At 34.3% G+C, this 19,787-nt stretch overlaps 1 protein-coding gene across 1 annotated transcript; it reads right to left on the reverse strand.

Moving 5' to 3' along the window:
• Positions 1-15,374: 15,374 nt before the first annotated feature.
• LOTGIDRAFT_56656 (hypothetical protein) lies at positions 15,375-19,523 on the reverse strand (the record flags this gene model as incomplete). Its single annotated transcript, XM_009054437.1, has 7 exons — positions 15,375-15,431; positions 17,049-17,125; positions 17,535-17,686; positions 18,102-18,251; positions 18,547-18,650; positions 18,939-18,997; positions 19,496-19,523. Coding segments are annotated over 7 exons (627 nt in total), but the record flags the coding sequence as incomplete, so codon positions are not given.
• Between the last annotated feature and the right edge of the window lie 264 nt (positions 19,524-19,787).

Genomic DNA, 19,787 nt, shown 5'->3' on the forward strand with positions numbered 1-19,787 from the left:
AGGTATCCAACTCATTTTGATGACAGTATGTCATTAAAATTCTTATTAGAACACAACTTTTACTCTCCATTTTATAATTCTTTGAACGAGATTTTGATTTACATAATTTTCTTGCTTGTACAGACTTTTATTTCAAAAATTATATAAAAAATTTTAACAAATCCTAAGATCAATGACCAGAAAGGACATCACCATGGTTTTTTAATTAGTAATTTTGTAATTTACACCGAATTATCTTCTCTGACGTCAGTAGAGTACAATAAACAACAAACTGAGATTAATCATTACTAGATATCCTGTTAAACTGATAGACTTGTGAAATTATATATACTTGATATAAACATCCTTTTATAGAGACAGGTTCATCATCTGTTTGATCAACATTACCTTAGTCTTAACATCCTATTATAGAGACAGGTTCACCACCTGTTTGATCAACATTACCTTAATCTTAACATCCTATTATAGAGACAGGTTCACCACCTGTTTGATCAACCCTACCTTAATCTTAACATCCTATTATAGAGACAGGTTCATCATCTGTTTGATCAACATTACCTTAGTCTTAACATCCTATTATAGAGACAGGTTCACCACCTGTTCGATCAACCCCACCTTAATCTCAACATCCTATTATAGAGACAGGTTCACCACCTGTTTGATCAACCCTACCTTAATCTTAACATCCTATTATAGAGACAGGTTCACCACCTGTTCGATCAACCCTACCTTAATCTTAACATCCTATTATAGAGACAGGTTCATCATCTGTTTGATCAACCCTACCTTAGTCTTAACATCCTATTATAGAGACAGGTTCACCACCTGTTCGATCAACCCTACCTTAATCTCAACATCCTATTATAGAGACAGGTTCACCACCTTGATCAACCCTACCTTAGTCTCAACATCCTATTATAGAGACAGGTTCACCACCTGTTTGATCAACCCTACCTTAATCTTAACATCCTATTATAGAGACAGGTTCACCACCTGTTCGATCAACCCTACCTTAATATTAACATCCTATTATAGAGACAGGTTCACCACCTTGATCAACATTACCTTAGTCTTAACATCCTATTATAGAGACAGGTTCACCACCTGTTTGATCAACATTACCTCAGTCTTAACATCCTATTATAGAGACAGGTTCACCACCTGTTTGATCAACATTACCTTAATCTTAACATCCTATTATAGAGACAGGTTCATCATCTGTTTGATCAACCCTACCTTAGTCTCAACATCCTATTATAGAGACAGGTTCACCACCTGTTTGATCAACCCTACCTTAATCTTAACATCCTATTATAGAGACAGGTTCACCACCTGTTTGATCAACCCTACCTTAATCTTAACATCCTATTATAGAGACAGGTTCACCACCTTGATCAACATTACCTTAGTCTTAACATCCTATTATAGAGACAGGTTCACCACCTGTTTGATCAACCCTACCTTAGTCTTAACATCCTATTATAGAGACAGGTTCATCATCTGTTCGATCAACCATACCTTAGTCTTAACATCCTATTATAGAGACAGGTTCACCACCTGTTTGATCAACATTACCTTAATCTTAACATCCTACTATAGAGACAGGTTCACCACCTGTTCGATCAACCCTACCTTAATCTCAGAAACAGGAAGTTTTACTGCATGTATTAAAATATTGATTTGATTTTAAAGTTTTCCAGAAAGTACCCCTCATTCACTTTAGATTATACACTTAGATTGCAGAATAATTTATTTCTTAATTTGATATTTTTATCTATCGGTTTCAAACCAACACCTGGCCAACTTTTAGTAGGATTTAAACCATCAGCGCCTAATTACCGAGCAAATGACCATCCAATTTTCATTTACTTCGGAAAGGGAAGGGAATAGTATATTTCAATCATAAAAACAACGAAGAACGAGACAGAGATACACTTTAGCATGAAATTGTGTAAGACTCCATCTTATCAGGAATCAATAACAGAAATAAATGATTTTCAAGAGAAATCTAAATTGAATCGGCAGCAAAAATCCAGATAATCAGCACATTATTAAATATTTCTACTTGAATTCAGAAAACATCTGATCAATTTCTCTCGTACAATTCTTAAAAACAAAACACATTAGTTGTAATTTACATTCAAACTCTCTCCATTTTCCATTAATTTTGGATAAAAACTTGAGATTTTTACGATTCATTTGCGGATTCTGAAATTGAGTTATTTTAGCGGTAGGTGAATTAATGGAGAAAGTTTAGTTTTTTTAAAAAGTGTAATAGAAGATTTTGTTTTTATCCAAGCGTATTCTACATATCAATACTTCTCACACTCTTAACTTCTTTTAAATTGATTTTCTTTTGCCATTTCTTTGATTTAATGTCCTCTTACGCGGGATGTACAAATATAAAAAATATTCTATAAAAACATCATTAGCTAAGTGAACTCTGTAAAAACATTGGTGACAGAATAAACAAGTAGAAGTAATTTTACTGGCAATATTTGATCTATAAAAACTGGAGAGTGATATCACTTCTTTAGCTCATTGTCGCATTCTCAAACTATTACAAACTGGGTCTTATACCTTGACTGCAATGGCCACCTTTCTTATATCATGAAAATGAATTGAAATAATATCATGATGGAATGTACAAATAAAAATAGAAATAAAATTCTATGAAAAACTTGATGAGTTAAGAGAACTCACTTAAAACTGGAGGGTGATATCTTTACAATGTCAATTATCACTAACTTTGTCTTATACCTTGACTGCAAAATTTTGTGTAAATTAAAACAACTATAGACAAAACATCATGTAGATTAAAAAAAAAAAACTATTCCTTGTACACGATATATTACAGACAAAACATAAAAATGTTTCTAGTTTAACACGATATATTACTCAGAAAAATATCGTGTAACATGTAAATAAAAAACACAAATGATCTAAGTCTTTAAATTAACTGATTCATTACTCAGAAAAATATCGTGTAAATAAAAAAACAGAAATGGTCTAAGTCTTTAAATTAACTGATTCATTACTCAATGGACATTGTGTAAATTATAAAAATAGATTGTGGCCTCCCGTGGGTCCAATATCACTGATGACATAATATATTACGTTTTGTTTACAATACTCACAGTCAATTATTTCTCGTCTTGTACCAAAATCACCGTAAATCATGATAGTAAATATTGTCATTACACTATACAAACTTTTCTCTTCATTTTCTCATTCTTTAGAAAAGATTTTTGATTGAGGGAATTGTTGTGCTTGTACAGATTTATAGGAAATACGCTAATGACTTATAGTGTGCAATGAGAGAAATTTTGCCAGGACAGTGGCATTAGCGAAGGATCATTAATGTGCACAGCCTGAAGCACACAGGGCCTCGGTTTATTGTCTCGTCTGACTTATGAGACGCTTTTCTCCATAGCAATCCCTCTGACCTGTATCACCGACAGGGGATAATTGAGTTTAAAATCTCAACCAACGCAGGGATTTGACGCAGATCTCAAATATGGCAAGCATCTTGCTTTAAGGTTAAAATCAGCTCCTCCGACCTGCATCACTTACAGGGGGTAATTGAGTATAAATTTCAACCAATGGAGAGATTGGATACGAATCTCAAGCCATTTCCATTTAAAGCTTTTAAAATCATTAAAATGAATCCTGTCTTAAAAACGATAATAAAACTTCTACAGTTTCTGTTTCAAGAAAGATTGATCCCACTTGTGTATTCATTACTTTACAACAAAAACTTTTAAATGTTCGAGTTTTAGCTTTGAAGATTATAATGAAACTGCAATGAAGAGATTTTTACACCAAAACCAGTTGAAATAAAACCAATCAGGGAATACAGATTGATGATAAAAAACAAGAGATAAAAATATTAAAACAGAACCTGAAACATGTTGTTACCGGTATCATCAAAATAATTTTAGAGCAATATAGAGATATCAAAAAGAAACATGAAACTTGTTGTTTTTGTGAATTTCACACTGTGCTATCTTCAGACAACTGATCTATTTCAGCCTGTGTCCCTACTGAAGTTTGACAAGTAGAGATCTTCAGACAACTGATCTATTTCAGCCTGTGTCCCTACTGAAGTTTGACAAGTAGAGATCTTCAGACAACTGATCTATATCAGCCTGTGTCTCTACTTAAGTTTGACAAGTAGAGATCTTCAGACAACTGATCTATTTTATCCTGTATCCCTACTGAAGTTTGAGAAGTAGAGATCTCCAGACAACTGATCTATTTCAGCCTGTGTCCCTACTGAAGTTTGAGAAGTAGAGATCTCCAGACAACTGATCTATTTCAGCCTGTGTCCCCACTGAAGTTTGAGAAGTAGAGATCTCCAGACAACTGATCTATTTCAGCCTGTGTCCCTACTGAAGTTTGAGAAGTAGAGATCTCCAGACAACTGATCTATATCAGCCTGTGTCCCTACTGAAGTTTGACAAGTAGAGATCTTCAGACAACTGATCTATTTCAGCCTGTGTCCCTACTGAAGTTTGAGAAGTAGAGATCTCCAGACAACTGATCTATATCAGCCTGTGTCTCTACTGAAGTTTGACAAGTAGAGATCTCCAGACAACTGATCTATATCAGCCTGTGTCCCTACTGAAGTTTGAGAAGTAGAGATCTCCAGACAACTGATCTATTTCAGCCTGTGTCCCTACTGAAGTTTGACAAGTAGAGATCTCCAGACAACTGATCTATTTCATCCTGCGTCCCTACTGAAATTTGACAAGTAGAGATCTTCAGACAACTGATCTATTTCAGCCTGTGTCCCTACTGAAGTTTGACAAGTAGATATTTTCAGACAACTGATTTATTTCTGAAGTAGTAATTTTCTTGACAGTCTGATACATTTTGGCTACAGGTAATATTAAAAATATTACTATAAAAACAATTATGTTAACAAAAATTAATATTGAAAGCTAGCCAATATCTTTAAACAAGCCCTCTCTTCCTGAATTATTTCTCCCAAACAAGAACTGATGGAATACGATAAGCTTTTGTCCAATACAATCTAATACTCTTCTAATAAATAATGAAATTATTGAGTATTTCTAGAGGGATATAAAAATATGTTGAAGAATGTATTCATGGAGTAATTAAACTGTGTAATTTTATCACTAGCCTGCGGTTAGTTTAAACTCAATCATTGTTTTTTATATAAATATACTTTTATCACTAAAAAAACCATCAAGAAGGCCTAGTAACCATCTGAACTGCAAAACGAACAATTATAACTAATATCTAGCTTGTCTAAAAAGTCCTCTATGGTACCCCTGTCATGTTCGCTGCAAACAAAAGGGACGTACCATCAGGGGTCTCGTTAATCTTCTCTTTATCGTTCCACTTTAACTGATATTTAGATAGGGTTTATGGTACCCCCTGTCATGTTCACTGCAACCAAAACAGACGTACCATTATTCAAACATCAAAAGGTTTTTTTTCCTTGTGCAGGTGCCGTGCTAAATTTCTCTGAATCATTCCAATTTAACTGATATTTAGAAAAGGTCTTTATGGTACCCCCTGTCATGTTCACTGCAACCAAAACAGACGTACCATTATTCAAACATCAAAAGGTTTTTTTTTCCTTGTGCAGGTGCCGTGCTAAATTTCTCTGAATCATTTCAATTTAACTGATATTTAGAAAAGGTCTTTATGTTACCACCTGTCATGTTGGCTGCAACCAAAAGTGACGTATCATCAGGGGCCTTGTTAATTTTCTCTGTATCGTTCCAATTTTAGTATACATATTACGTGAGTATTTATATATGACAGTAATTGTTATCTATATAATTGTCCAGATTTAAAATGAAGAAATATATTATAGAAGTTTAATAAAGGTTACAGGTTCCCCTGTCTGGTTTGTTTTATTAAAACAGTGACAATGTACAGTTATATATAAAACATACTGGTAACCTTTATTGTCAGTGATTCCAACTTCTTCTTCTTCTTTTTAATCTAATTTTTATTGAAATATATCTTAAAGGTATTCTCCTGTGCTGAAATTACTTTGTAATCCAATACAATACATCCGATAAGGGATACATACAGCCCAAAGAGTTTTATCATTTGGTGAAGCGCTTTTTCGTTTTGAAACAGCTGAAAGAGTTTTATCATCTGGTGAAATACAAATTTTCCTTTCGATAAGGGACACATACAGCTGAAAGAGTTTTATCATATGGTGAAGCGCATTTTCCTTTCGAAACGGCCGAAAGAATTTTATCAATTGGTGAAGTGCAAATTTTCCTTTCGATAAGGGATACATATGGTAATGTTAAAACTCATTGGAGTAAAGCGCAAAATGTTGTATCGATACAGGATAGATACATACAAAAGAGTTTTATCATCTGGTGATATGCAAATTTTGTATCGTTGAAAGATACGTACAGTTAAAATAGTGTTTTATCAGTTAGTGAAGCCGAAATTATTCAAAAATTAGAAACTACATCAGTTTGAATCAAATCATGACCACTTGTCTAGACGTGAAATTCTTGTGAAAATTATTTTAAACAGGAAATATCATGTAATTATGGACTGAATAATTTGACCTCCCAACCGGAGATAGAATACTCCATTATCCAGTTAACTATGGTGGCGTGAAAATTCATCTAATTGGAGAAGGAAATTGTAGGCTCAGACATCCAGTCAACTAGAACATTTTTGCCCAATGAAACGGAAAGTTGATGACATTTTAGAGCCAATTTTTCACTCCAAGATTTAGTGTTATGTAAGTTTCTGTCTGCAGGAATATAATTTAGTGAAGATTTGGCAATAGAGATTATAAGAATTCGCCGAATAAAACTCAATAAAATATTCAATCGTTAAACGGTTCAGTTACCAGGTGACTTCGACATCCTTTCTGACCTCCACAATGTACTTTTATGAAGAGCAATTGAACGAAAAAGATAAGCAATTCTAAAGTCTGTCAACTCTGAATTCACAGCGCTAATAGAGTAAGCACGCTGACTGATTTTTATTGGTAGGTTGTCTGAAGATCTTGTCAAACTTCAGTAGGGATACAGGCTGAAATAGATCAGTTGTCTGAAGATCTCTACTTGTCAAACTTCAGTAGGAACGCAGGCTGAAATAGATCAGTTGTTGGAAGATCCCATAACGTGAAACTCTGAGTAACAACATGTTTTTTTTTTAGGGGGGTGGGGGAGATATGAAAGCTGGGTCCCCTTCTTTGCTATGGGGGACCATGGCCACCCCTGCCCCTATCACCTCCATTAAATGATGAACATATTCTGCCTTTCATTCAGTCAATGCACAACATATTTTATAAACACTATTACTCAAAACTCTGGGATATATTTCTCACTAAATCTTGATGTAAAACTCTAAAGCTGACCATGTCTGGATAATATAATATACAATTTAATCAACAATCCTTTTCTACAGTGATTCAAAACTCAAGAAAGTGAAAAAGTGATTTAAAACTCTGAATATAAAATAAAGTAGATGTCTACCAAAATCAAACCAAGTCTGACACTGGCCATTAATTCCTGGACATTTCAACCTCCCTGCCAGTCATGTCTGGAAAATATAGCTAAATCAACAACCCTTATCGACAAGATCTAAAACTCTAGCTGAATAAAAAATAAGGTGGATATTTATCAGAATCAAACCACTATCTTAAAGGGACAGATTGGCCATTTTTTTTTTTAAATTCACTTTCTCTTTCAATATTGTCTTTTCTATATATGACAGAGTCTCAAGAAAAAACAATTCGGCATTTTAATTCTGGACACATATAGATTTGAAGGTGCAAATTTCAATGGTGAGCTGGTAACACTATTACTGATTGGCTTAGCTAACAAAATTACAGATTTGAAGATTAAGGTACGATTAGAAAAACAGATGGCGAACCTGTCCCTTTAAATCTAACGAGAAACAGTCTGAGATAAAACAGTTTCTAGAAATCATTATGATTTTCAACACTTTGATATTTATATGTCATCTAATTATAATACACATTAATATGATTATTATTGTACTGCCTCTAGTCACTCATGTTTTATAATCTACTTGCCAAGAAATAATACCTTTTTAACTATAATTAGTCCCTAGCTTAGAGGTCTGTAGGCAGTCTAATGTTCAATAGGGCTGTTGTTAGACCTTAACTAAAGTGGCTATAATAAAAATAAATGCTAATCATAAACACAGAACAAAAGGTTCTAATTTACTAATTTTAAGTAGATTTGGGGTCTGGGGTTGAAGTCTATAAGGAAACCTAGAGACTATAGGGCTCTATGCCCAGCAAGGTTTAAATATCAGTCTATTGTTAAGAAGTCTGAGGTTCAAATCTATAAGTAGACCTAAAGGGTAAAGGACTGGATCCCAATAAAGTTTAAATATCAGTCTATAGTAAAGAGACCTGGAGTTGAAGTCTATAAGAAGGCTTGAGACTACAGGGCTGGATACCAAGAAAAATTTAAACAGTTTAATACAACAGGAATATATCAATTTCGTCACCTTCAAACATTGATTTTTTTAGACTTAAGGATCTTTCGGCCTCTAATACAGAAACCTAGGCCAGTGCTTCTATAAGAGAGTATCTCTTATAACAACTAATACTTGTGACCTAGGCCAGTGCTTCTATAAGAGTATAGTGACCTAGGCCAGTGCTTCTATAAAAGAGTATCTCTTATAACATCTAATACTAGTGACCTAGGCCAGTGGTTCTATAAGAGAGTATATCTCTTATAACACCTAATACTAGTGACCTAGGCCAGTGCTTCTATAAGAGAGTATATCTCTTATAACACCTAATACTAGTGACCTAGGCCAGTGGTTCTATAAGAGTATATCTCTTATAAAACCTTATACCACTGGTTTCTGGTTTTCTAGCTAATAACATCCTACAGTGAGAGATATAATTTAATAAAACAGCTCAAATATGACCTGGTCTTATTGCTAATCATGGGATAGAACTTATACAGTAATAAGTTGAAGTAATACCAGTGATTTCTTCCAGAGTTAAAATCTCACCAAATCTCATTCAGCAATTCTCATAGTCCCAAACACCTGTCTCTATTCCAGCCTCTCATAGCTTTTGTCAGAGATTTTGGCTGGAGTAGAAGCAGAAATACTAGGTCCCGTTTTAAGGGGATTTTCTGCACCATTTTCCATCCCCTGATAGCTGTTTTGAAAGCTGTCAGCTGGAGTAGGATCAGAAAAAGTAGACCCTGTTTTATGGGGATTTTCAGCACCATTTTTCATCCTCTGATAGCTGTTTTTAAAGCTAGAGTAGAGTCAGAAAAACTAGGCCCTGTTTTATTGGGAGTTTCTGCCAGTGTTAGATGATGATGAGAACATCCGAATATATCTGGGTTTCATGGATTCATGGAAAGAAAATAAGTGCAGAAAAATCCTCATTAAATAGTGCTAAGTTTTTCTGACTATTCCAGCCTGTTAACGACTGTTAAAATATCTATCAGAGGATGGAATAGGGACAGATGTTTCGGGCTACATTTCTCATTGAGTAGAAACACACTCCATCTGTTTCTATCAGAGGATGGAATAGAGACAGATGTTTCGGGCTACATTTCTCATTGAGTAAAAACACACTCCATCTGTTTCTATCAGAGGATGGAATAGAGACAGATGTTTCGGGCTACATTTCTCATTGAGTAAAAACACACTCCATCTGTTTCTTAAGATTTTCTACCATAAAAGATTTTCATCACCTAATTTTACTATTGGGCATTAAGAATGAAAAAATTCAAAGGGAAGTTAAGAATAAATTTGTTTGATTGAAGATATTATAAAACATAAAAGGAAATACTGAATGTGCAAATCAAGACCAAAGAAATGTATCAATAAGTTTTATAACTCCATTACGTCTAACTGGTAGTATAATTTCACAGATTATCAAATTTGAGGTTCACCATAATAAACACGTAAAAAATAAAACGACGGGTCCACTTATAATAAGTAAAAAATAAATCACAGGATAACGTGCAAACAGTAGGTAAAATGTCGATACAATTAGAGTAAATGTAGCTATGTATCAGGACTAATTCCTTTATCAAGCAAAAAGATATCGCAGCCAAACAGGAGGTGCTTTTGCTCTAGGAAATAGTTTGCATCCCTAATTGTATCAAAAACTTTCTAGGGAGAGAACCCTCCCATTGTACCCCCAATTTCTATTTTTCAAACACTTTCTAGGGGTAGAACCATTTCAGACGCACCATGGGAGGTTGTCCGTCTATGTGCTTCAACAGAGCTACCGCATTTAGAATTCCAATCTTGACAGTTGTCATCCCATGAAATCAGTCTGCCCTTTATTTGTACCCCAAGTCTCAGGATTGTCACCACCAAATTTGAAACAAAATGTATTAGCTCACACACAAGAAGATTTTAGTAGCAATTTTACCATCATAGACAGAAGAAAAACATTAAATTTTATAACTGTGGGTCTTCAATTTAAATTAAATTAAGTTTTTATGCAATATGTCTGAGCTCGATAAATTGTTATATTGTTCTAGTATACGGCAAGTCATTAACACAAAATAAAGAATAGAACACAGGGCTATTAAACTATACTTTATGAATCAGATAAGATAATAAAAGACAAGCTAGAATATAACAGAGAACAATAACTTGTAAAAGTCAATGTTGTTTTGACTTGTGTAATTATTGTGTGAAGATATAATATCATTGCCAGACCAATCATCACTTTCTCTACCACAATATTCATTGGAAAATAGCCTGTCTCAACATAGAGCATATGCCACTAGACAATCATATTCACAATGTCAAGGTATTATGAACTTTATCTTATACCTTGACTTCAATAGTCACCTTGCTTGTATCTCAGAAGTTTGTACATGAAATGTAACAACCATCTTCACAATGTCAAGTTATTTCAAACTTCATCTTCACAATGTTAAGGTATTACAAACTTCGTCTTATACCGAAGGGTCTGATTGGGAAAGATTTAACTGATAACCATCAACAAAAAAGCAACAGGCTATGATGGAGAATATAAAATATGGAAGACCATCAACAACCAAGCAACAGGCTATGATGGAGAATATAAAATATGGAAGACCATCAACAACCAAGCAACAGGCTAGGACAGAGAATATAAAATATATAAGACCATCAACAATCAAGCTACAGGCTAGGACAGAGAATATAAAATATATAAGACAATTAATTGGACTGCATGTTGATTATTCTAGTTGACACTATATAAGCCTCAAGTTGGCTTTGAGCAGCCTCTCTACAAGATGGCATTTTACTGTTTTAACCAACATTCAATTTGTGCAAAACGATGCCTTTAAACTTATTCTATTAATAAACCAAGGACATTCTTATCACTTTATAATAATAATAATAATATATAATTTAATATCAGTCAGAATTAGATCAAATACACCAAGGTGACATGGTCCTGTCTAACATTCAACCCATGGGGACAACTTTCATATGATGTAATGTACAAAAGAAATAAATAAGCCACAATTTCATAGTTTTCATTATCCCTAAATAGATAGGACTGTGGTTCATTTTATCCAAACAGCTTTATATGAGGCCTCGTTTAGCTAAGTAGAATTGTCTGAAAGTAATGATGTCTATTCAGATCACTTTGACCTCTACTGAGATAACCAATCAAATTAACTTCTTCATTTGGCGTTAGTTTGACCTTTCAAGTATCGTCATATCTTCTCTATCTCTATCTGTAAAATAACTCATTTACGTTTTCTGGTTGGTTAGAAATAAACCAATACCCAGAGGCCTTATTGACGAGAACTTTACTTAGATTACACTTCGATTATTAGAAATACAGTAATCTGATTAGATAATAAAACTAAATTTAAAATTAACTTTAGAGACTGACCAATCAGAGATCTCCAAAACTTACAATCTAGATTAAAAGAAATGCAGTAATCTGATTGGATAATAAAACTAAATTTAAAATTAATTTTAGTGATTGACCAATCAGATGACTGGAACATTATAATCATTATAAGTTAAGTTTTGAGAATAAGACCCTAGGAATGTAATTTAGTTGAAGGTCAGTTAAGTTCAAAAGAAGGAAATCCAAGATATATGGCCTATAGGAATTTAATTAGTGAGATGGAATGCTCCAGGCACCGTGGGTCGACGTCCTTGACATATAAATGACACTTCATGCAAGTTAACTCTTCAACCCTAGCAGCAGGTTTACCAGCCACACACTAACGCAATATATACCCGAGCTGATATAACAGCCGTTACTAAGTGACGTCATACAACGTTAACATCATACACTTTTACTTATATTACTTGGAGTTCAGGGTATATGACGTTATATTTCATTTACAGGGTTCAAAAGGTTAAAGAGACAGAGTCGCCATTTGCAGGAGTTGATTTGTGTCTTGAATATGTGTAAATAGTCTACAGAACTGTTAGAAATGTATGAACATCGCATTATCCCTTCAAAAATATCTCAAACTAGGAATTTCACTTTCTTTTTCTATCTATGTCTGCTCTATACATAACCGAGGCCCCGTGTGCTACAGGCTGTGCACGTTAAAGATCCCTCGACAATTGGAAATCGGAAAAAGAGCAGGCTAATGCCGCTGTCATGGCAAAATTTCCCTCATTGCACTCTGCATGGCCTTGCCCATCTTCATTAGCCCACATGGTGCAGAAAAGTAGGACGTAAAACTCAGAGTATTTGGAGACTAAACTTATCATAAATTTAAGAAAATAAAGAGTCATGGTTTCAGAAGGCAGAATACACCAACCAGTTGCTTCAATGTATTAAGCCAATTTATGACATGAAGACATAGAAATGAAATTTATCTGCTATAGAAGTCAACAGTCAGGCTAATTATCAGGATTCCTATGGTGTGAGGTAATTGTCAACATCTCAACATCTCAAACTTAATCAGTGAAGTGATGTAGTGGAATTATCCTTTAATCTCCTCAAGATCTACTCTTATTAACATCTTATATTGGCAGGTCATTCCATTTTAATAGGTTTCCCTCATTGTACACTGCCTTATCCAGAACAACCAGCAGGTCATTTTATTTCAACTACACAATGGTATAGTAAAATTTCCCTCTTAAATTGGCAGGTCCGATTTTGTTTTCAAATTCGGATCGTTAGTACTTAGTTTATTTATTCATCAGCTGCTACCAATGTTTTGCCAATATGTTGTTTTTGATTTTGGATTTCGTATCCCAGTTTAGATTGTTAGTACTTGGTTCGTTTATTAAACACTGGTTAACATATTTTTTCAGTTTACATTCAGTTAATAAAAAACCAACAAAATTACAAAATGACCCTAGGACATGGAGTTAATTACAATTCTTCAGTCTTCCATGAACAAACAATTTCATCTGAACATAATTAACAGTTTTTAAAACCAGATTCTTCAACTAATCTTAGAGCAGTTTAACTATTTAATGGTTTTCCTGTTTGACACAAACTTTTCCCTGTTTGACACAAACTTTTCCCTGACCTTAACTTTTCCCTGATTAACAATAACTTTACCCTGTTGGACTTTAACATTTCCCTGTTTTATCAGGAGGAGGAGAAAGGAGCATTAAATGAAAAGGGTAGGTTAAGATGGGTTGAACCATATCCCAAATACAGGTATTGACATTGAAGTATGACATATGAGGGCGTGGTTTGGACATGATGAGATCCAACCTAGATCTGGTCCCGTGTGAGTAGGTCTATGGCAGTATCTTGTAAAATGGGGATAGCCAAAAAGGTGTAAATCATTTATATTCCAGTCATAATGAAAAGATGAAGAATTAACTGTTGTCTTAATTATACAATAGACACTACAAGAGTTCCCTCCCATATACATATCTTTAAAACAATAAAATACAATAGAAAGTATAAGCAGGATGAAAAGATTTAATTATTGTCTTAAATATGCTACAGAAAGTACAAGAGTTCTATCCCATATACAGATATCATAATTCTATTGGGAAGGAGTTATTTGTTGTCTGAAGTATAGGTTTATTTACTGGAGTTATGTCCCATATATTACATGACCATGTACAATGATGTTAACCCATGCCCAACCATCTTGCTGGCACCACTGTGAATATTTAGACCTCATTTTAAGATGGGGAGACTAATGCTTATCTTAAAAACATTTTTGAAAAAGGGCTAAGTCTAGGTGACCCAAACTCTGCCACACCTGATTAGATGCCCCCATTTATTAGATAAGGGTAAGCACATGGGGGACTTTCGTTTATTATTAAATGGGGAGTCCAAGACATTCCCAGACCACTCCAGCTGTGGTGCATCTGATGAGAGACATACCAGCACTGATGGGAGAATCACAGTCATGCAGGACCATTAGACACTTTTTAACCCCAAGTAACAACAAATTCACTGTTATTTTCCATTTTAATTCAAAATTTTCTACTTTCTTAATGTTTTTAATTCTTTAATATTGATGAAAATAACAAAACAAACACTGATATCTTTGAAATGAAGTCAAACCTGAATTACCCGGCAAACCGGGATGCTTAGCCTAGACGGGCTGGTCTGTCACATATAACCAGGTCCTTATTAATCAAAAGCATCAATAAAAGACACAAATTGGAGAAGAATCAAGGATATAAAACTCCACCCGTCTGCCATGTGTGTCTTATATGTCTAAGATTATGTTTGTATTGTTATCAAGGTCACAATTTTTGAAATCTTCACTGTTTAAAACTGAGGAAGTAAAATTTCACCCCTCCTCTACATCATCTTCATCTATTTTATCTTCTGATTCTTCCACCATTAATTCTTTTCCTTTTTTATCAGACGCTGCTGAGGCTGAAATTACAAATAACACAAAGTCTTAAATCCAAATTTACTAACTTTCTCCACACAAAATAAAATGTTTGAAGTTTAACATCTAATATTTATCGAATTGTAACATTTGTGAGAGCTTTTAACATCCCATGGAATGGAGATCTACATACTAATTTTCATTCAATAAATCAAAATAATTTTACTTAAACATTTCACCTAAAGAACTAAAGAGTTTGGACCCTTTGAATGGATTTAGAAATGGAATTTTATGGGCTCATGGTCCAAGAGATGCTGGAGGGACTATGAAATACAGACAGAGGCAGCACCAGCCTCGCAAGACTATGACCTGTGTTGCAAGAAAATTTCTGAAAATTGAATTTTACAGTACATTCTGACACATTTTTGGAGCAAAAGACATATAAAAATTATATTATTAACATTGTTAAAAGGAAAGAGAGGGTACAATTAAGGGCCCCCCACCCCCTGTACCCTCACTTGCGCCAACATTGAATTCAGGAGTACCTTTGACAGTAATTTTGGTAGGAACGAGAGGATCTGGTCTCTCGTCAAACACCTGCCATTTTCCATTATTCGACCACATTCCTTCAATTGTTACGTGAAAATCAACCATCATGTGACCAAATAATTTCTGAAATTTTAATAATAATAATTAAAAAACATAAAAATACTAATCTGTTAACAAAGTGCAGTCTTACGTCAAATTATTAAGTTTTATATATACTGACAAAGTGAGAAATTCATACAATGATGTGCCTCTGTATAAATAGACAAGGTGCCCTTGCGATTAGGAGGCACGAAGGGGCGACAAACCACAGTGATTACTAGTTGTGTATGGTTGTGAATAATGAAAGTGGTTATGATTACTAAACACTACTCACGACACAGTTACATGAGAGTTGCGTTCTAAACTTATAACCACTATTCTTATATATAACTATACACGACTGGTGATTGCTATGGTATTAGGGCAACATACACGACTGGTGATTGCTATGGTATTAGGGCAACATACACAACTTGTAATTGCTATGGTGTGAGGGCCCCTTTAGCTTTATTCTAAAGAATAATCATCCTACACCTACGTTTTATCGCCCTATCCATAAATCAAAAATCAAAGTTGGATGACATTAACACAATCATCAATGGCATGCAAAGATTCAACAACTTTTTAAACGACCAAGATGAGTTACCCACCTGTCTAAGGTTCATGGTGCCAACCATAAAACTTTTAAAATGTATTCATTCACTCATTCTTTTTCAAGTTTCGTTGAACAATCATGAACTTGCATATCGTAGATTATTTTCTTCAAGCAAGCGTTTAATTCATGTTTGGAGAAATGAAAGCGCAATGAAAAATATTCAATTTAACATCATTATCTTCAATATAGATATTCATTCAGATTATTTAGTCAAGACCATTAGGTGCAGAAAAGTAGGACGTAAAACTCCATTCATTTCATTTTCAGTTCAGAAAAGTTTTAGTTCAAGACAAGACAAGGTTATGTTTCTCAAGCTCTTGGAGGTAACCCTTGTGTAGATGTTTTGTTAAAATGTTCGCTATAAGAGTATATCATTACAAATAGTTTGAATTTTAGGTTGTAGCATTGTGGTTAAGTAATGGTACGAAAGGACAGCCACAGGCATGTAGACGGAGAGAATATTATTGTGCAGTAGGTTAGATACTATATAGAAATAGTATTTTGTTTCTAATAGCTGTTAGTAGGTGATATTAATACGAAAGTACGTATAGTTCTAACATAGAAATAACACACACGAACGTACTTCACAGCCATTTTGAATCTCTTCTTCAACTTAATAAATCACATCTTAAGATTAAGAAATGGCTTTGATTGTGATTTGAAGGTTTTGGTGAAATATTAGGCCTTTTAAAAATTTCAACATATTATGTTGAAGAAGAGATTCGAAATGGTTGTGAAGTACATTCGTGTGTCTTATTTCCCTGTACGAACAATCCGTAGTTTCATTAGGTATCTGTGATATTAATACAGAAATAAGATTTGACAAGTAGGGTGCACAGGTTATTCTCAATAGAATATCAACCAAACGTAATCTATTATACCATATTATTTACAATAATGTATGGTTGAGAGTCCACATAGCTAATTAGTAATATTAAGTAATATAGAGTATAAAATAGAAGAGTGATTAATAATGTTTATTTGGTATTATTTATAACAATTAGTAATATCAATTGAAATATAAAGATATCAAATAAAAGACTTACCAATATTCTAGACTGTTCGGGTGTAATTGTCTGACCTGCCTCACATACTGTAAAATCTCTCAATAGAGTTATAACACCTATATAATATGAAATGAAATGGAGTTATATATGCTACTACTACTACAACCTTGGTCTGCTGCTTCAATTTCATGTTAATTCAAAGAGGTAGTATACCTTTAAAATACCAGTGTTCTTAAGGATAAGATTCTATAATCCATGCTAAGGTAAATTGATACTCTTACAGCCAGGCTTGATAATATTAATTTTAAGTTCATTCTGAAAGGCGAGTGTTCCTTAAAGGAGAAAATACTCTATAACCCATGCTAATATTGCACCCAGGGAACTGTCAGATGAAGGAGCCAGCTAGTTTTCACAATGAGACATGCAATCTGTTATAAATGTTACCACTGCGTATGATTGCTCTCCACTACAGGAAAACCCTGCGTAGCGTAAATTATGTAGAATTAATGAAATATCGGTACTGACCTCTCTGAAGACTAGTAGGAAGACCGAGCTGTCTTAACTGTGGTTCCATGGCATGAGATAAATCTGGAATCGGTCCTTTCTCTAATATCACAGTTTGTGTTGCCTGGTTACCAGATCGTGCAAAATCAGGAACTCGGAATTCATCAAAATACCTGAAATAAATATAAGGTTTGTTAATTTTAAGATGTATTAATACAATCTACTTCTTTTCAAAACTTGGAGGCAGCAGTTTCTTACATGGACAAAGCGTGTAGTTGTTCGAGTCGGACAATAAACTAAGGCCCTGTGTGCTTCAGACTGAATGTTCCTCGACAGATGGAAATAGTAAAAAAAAGATAGCTAATGCTGTTATTCTTGCACAATTTCTCTTATTACACACTGGCATTGCACGTCTTCATTAGCCCCACTACGTGCTGTAAAATTTGGAGGCAGCAGTGGCTGATATGAAAAAGCATTTAGTTATTCAGGTGGAACAATAAAGCAAAGCATTGCTCGTCTTCATGAGGCCCAATCACATGCTGAAGAGCAGGACTTGAGTGCAATTTCAATCAATTTTATAAAACTCACTTTAAGACATTTTTCTTGGTTTCGTTAGTGAAAAGTAAACCAGTTTGTCCTTTCAACTGCTGAGCTAAAAATCTTAAATTGTCTTTATATTCATCAGATTCTGTTTTCCCTACAGCTACTGCCATCAAACTATTTTTACCAAAGAAAAATCTGAAATAAAAAAACATAGATTTACTTTTTCATTATCACTGGTTTTAGTGGTTACATCATCTCTTGTTTCAGATGTTGCAAAATTTATTTCCCTCATTGCACCCTGCAGGACGTTGTCCTTCTTCATAAACCCAATCAGGTGCAGAAAAGTAGGACATAAAAATCCTTCATTTCCTATTGTTTTAGATATCCTTAAAATCTTGCTAACTTTGATAGTTATTTTGACTGTTGCAGTCTGTAACAATGCTTTCCCAAATATTAAAGTTAGCTAGATAAAATGAATGATTCTAAATACCTGCCGTGTTTCCAATCTTGTCGAATCGTTTTCAGTTGAACATTTCTCATATTCTGAACCGAAAATGTGAAAATTCTGGCATATTTATCAACACAATCTCGGACCTAGAAAAATAGAAAAAAGTTAGATTTAAAAAGTTTCTGATTAGGAAACACTGGACATCACCTAACTCTGGGTTATATTCTAGAGAGGGATCCATTGTTGTATGTTTATAGAAACATCAGACATCACCATACTCTGGAAAATATTCTAGAGTGTTTTTCACTGTTAAAAAACATTCGTTCAGCCTAAGGCTGAGGGAGAGAGTTCTAAGCGTGTTGCACAAATAGTTCTAATTTGCTCCTGTATCAATCTCTACCAATCAAAAACTTTGAGAATATTAAGATACTTACATCTTCAATAATCTTCTGTTTAAATTCCAATCCTTTCTTTCTTGTTTGAGTTAATGACACTGAAATGAGAGAACAGACAGATTGTATGGATGGCATAATGAAAGAAAATAAGACTGATTGAACAGTTTACCCAAGACTGGTTTCTACAAAGAAACACAGATCAACTGTCTGAGAAGGCTAAGGCTAAGAGCAAAGAGCAGGGGAGGTAAGCAGAGAGAGAGGGGGGTGGGGTGGCATCAACAAATCTGATGACTGATCTCGATTGATATGACAGTAGCCAGAGTCTTCAAAGAACGCGAAACTAGAAGATGACAAGGCAAGAGTACCTATATAATCAAAGAAAGGGGCATGTCATCTTAGAAATGGAAGCGCATCTGTGGAAGTGGTTGAAATAAGGGCAGCGGCTGAGTGGCAGACGACACTTCGTCGACAGTCAAAACATATTTTCGATCGTCAGTTTCGAGCACACAAAATGTGCGATCGATAGGTGTTCTCTGCATCTGAGAGCACCATCTAACAAGGAACTCGAAAAACAAACTTAAATGTCCTAAAATTACCTTTCTTCTCTCTTTTTGACTTAGGCATTTTTGTAAACAATTATCAAATTTTGTCTTCCACACGTGCTTCTGCAATTTTGTCAACAGGAAATTTCGTAACGAGGTCAAGTGCATGATGGGAGAATAAATTATCTTTAATTATATTTTTAATGGCGAAACAAAAAGAATCAACGACAGCAACGGACAAGATTTAAACAAAGATTTGCAATCATTGTGATAAAAGGCAAATTTGTGGAAAATAATATTTTTAGCGGTAATGAGTAATGCTGGGAACTCGTATTGTCATGGTGAC

This window comes from Lottia gigantea (assembly GCF_000327385.1).
Source record: "Lottia gigantea unplaced genomic scaffold LOTGIsca_218, whole genome shotgun sequence".
Taxonomy (NCBI): domain Eukaryota; kingdom Metazoa; phylum Mollusca; class Gastropoda; family Lottiidae; genus Lottia; species Lottia gigantea.